General features: G+C 38.5%; 1 protein-coding gene across 1 annotated transcript; it reads left to right on the top strand.

Annotated features, from left to right (window-relative positions):
* Positions 387-1,528, top strand: LOC107605071 (ubiquitin-like protein 5). Its single transcript, XM_016306814.2, has 3 exons — positions 387-703; positions 785-1,104; positions 1,331-1,528. The coding sequence occupies exon 2, from the start codon at positions 868-870 to the stop codon at positions 1,087-1,089; it is 222 nt and encodes a 73-aa protein (XP_016162300.1). The 5' UTR covers positions 387-703; positions 785-867; the 3' UTR covers positions 1,090-1,104; positions 1,331-1,528.

Genomic DNA, 1,981 nt, shown 5'->3' with positions numbered 1-1,981 from the left:
AAACTGAATAAAAAATTACTTTTAAAAGATATCTAGTCAATCTGTATTTTTTCTTGACCCACATTTTTTACTTTTACACTGGGTTTAGCCCACACAATTCGACAAAAATATGGGCCCATTATTTCCATAGGCTGCAAGTCCCAGCCTACAAATTTTCTCTCAAGCTTAACTAAGGAAAAGGACAAAAATCAATGCAATTGTCTATAAAGTCATTCTCATAAACATAAAACGGGTTAAGGAAATGACCTGTGCTAGAATCTACCTACACTCTCTGTTTCAATGGTCTACCGCATTACTTAATCACACATCTCCATCATCTGAATATTATATTATAAATCTCAACGTCTCTGCACACTGGTATAGCAATAAGGCAATAAAGTACAATGGCATATGTGAAAACCTATCTATAGTTTATATATAATTTACTGATTCAAATCTTTATCGAGTTCAAAACAAAATTCCAAGCCTTATTTTCAATTAGAAACTCTAAAGTCACCCAAAAAAAAATTAGAAACCCTAATCCCATCCATTTCGAAATCCTCATCGTTGCTTGTGAAGCTGTGTTCCTCTCTGCTCGCGTCGCCGTCGTGCTCGTCGCTGCTCGCATTGACGTCGTACTCGTCGCTGCTCGCATCTCCTCATCGTTGCTTCTGAAGTTGTGCTCCTCTCTGCTCGCGTCGCCGTCGTGCTCGTCTCTTTCAGAGTAAGAAGTTTAAAAATTTTATCTTTTAAAAAGTTTTTTCAATCAAAGCTATAATCAACCCTTCTTTCTCTCTACTCACAGACTCAAACACAAAGGCGGGGAAGAAGGCATTGGGGATTAGGGTTTCTTCCGAGTTCCTGGGAACGATTAACCAAGAGAAGAAGATGATCGAGGTGGTTCTGAACGATCGATTGGGGAAGAAGGTCCGCGTGAAATGCAACGATGACGACACCATCGGAGACCTGAAGAAGCTGGTTGCAGCTCAGACAGGAACGAGGGCCGACAAGATTCGCATCCAGAAGTGGTACACCATCTACAAGGATCACATCACCCTCAAAGATTACGAGATCCACGACGGCATGGGTCTCGAGCTCTACTACAACTAAAATCCCTCTTCAAAGGTCTCTTCTTTAGGTTCCCCATGATTTTGCCTTTATTTAACAATTGGCTTGTTAGAATTTACCTTTGCTGAACATTGTGGATTCATAATTTTGTTCATCACTAGTAAAGGCTATTTCTTTGAGGAATTGCCCAATTTATGTGCTCATGTTATTGTTTCTGTGCATGCTGCTTCCTTGAACGGTATAATAGTACTTGAGACTGATCTTTTGCTGTTGTTTGTTTCAGGTGCTATTAATGGCGTAATATATAGTATGTGCTGGGAACTGGATAAATGTGTCAAATGTAATTTTTGACTTGCAAAAGACCCCTTTGATTGGAATAATGTACATACCCGAATGATATTGGATTTAATTTGCTGTTGGAACAATCTGTTACTTTGTTATATAATATATATTTGACATGTTCTTGTTTGATTCGTATTAATTGAAACCTCCCCTTTTTGTCTTCCCTGCATAGTGTGCTTAATTACAATTTTTGTTTGATTAGACAATCTTTTGAGGTATTGTTCTTCTAACTTTTATCTAGAACAAGAACATACTTCATAACTGAGAAAGAAATGATGGTTCTGTGGCCTGTAAATAATCCGTAGTTTCTTATTCAATGGTTGCTTCCCGATATATGGTTCTGTTGTGCATGCTTTAAATTGTTATGTAGTAAGGTTTTCTGTTGATGCTGCTGTGGGGTTCGTTGCTGAGCATGTATGTCTGAGATTTTGTTGGCCTTGCTATCCTTCTATGGCCATTGGCAGTTGCTGGGGCAGTTCTGGCATCCATGATGGCAAGTTACTTTCTTGGTGCATATGTAGGTGTTATTGCTTATCAGGTGAATGTTCATATCCACTTCCTGTGTACTATAGGCATAAACAATTATGTTATA

Source organism: Arachis ipaensis, chromosome B06 (assembly GCF_000816755.2).
Source record: "Arachis ipaensis cultivar K30076 chromosome B06, Araip1.1, whole genome shotgun sequence".
Taxonomy (NCBI): domain Eukaryota; kingdom Viridiplantae; phylum Streptophyta; class Magnoliopsida; order Fabales; family Fabaceae; genus Arachis; species Arachis ipaensis.
The sequence above is the reverse complement of the archived record's forward strand: the minus strand, read 5'-3'. Positions and strand labels throughout refer to the sequence as shown.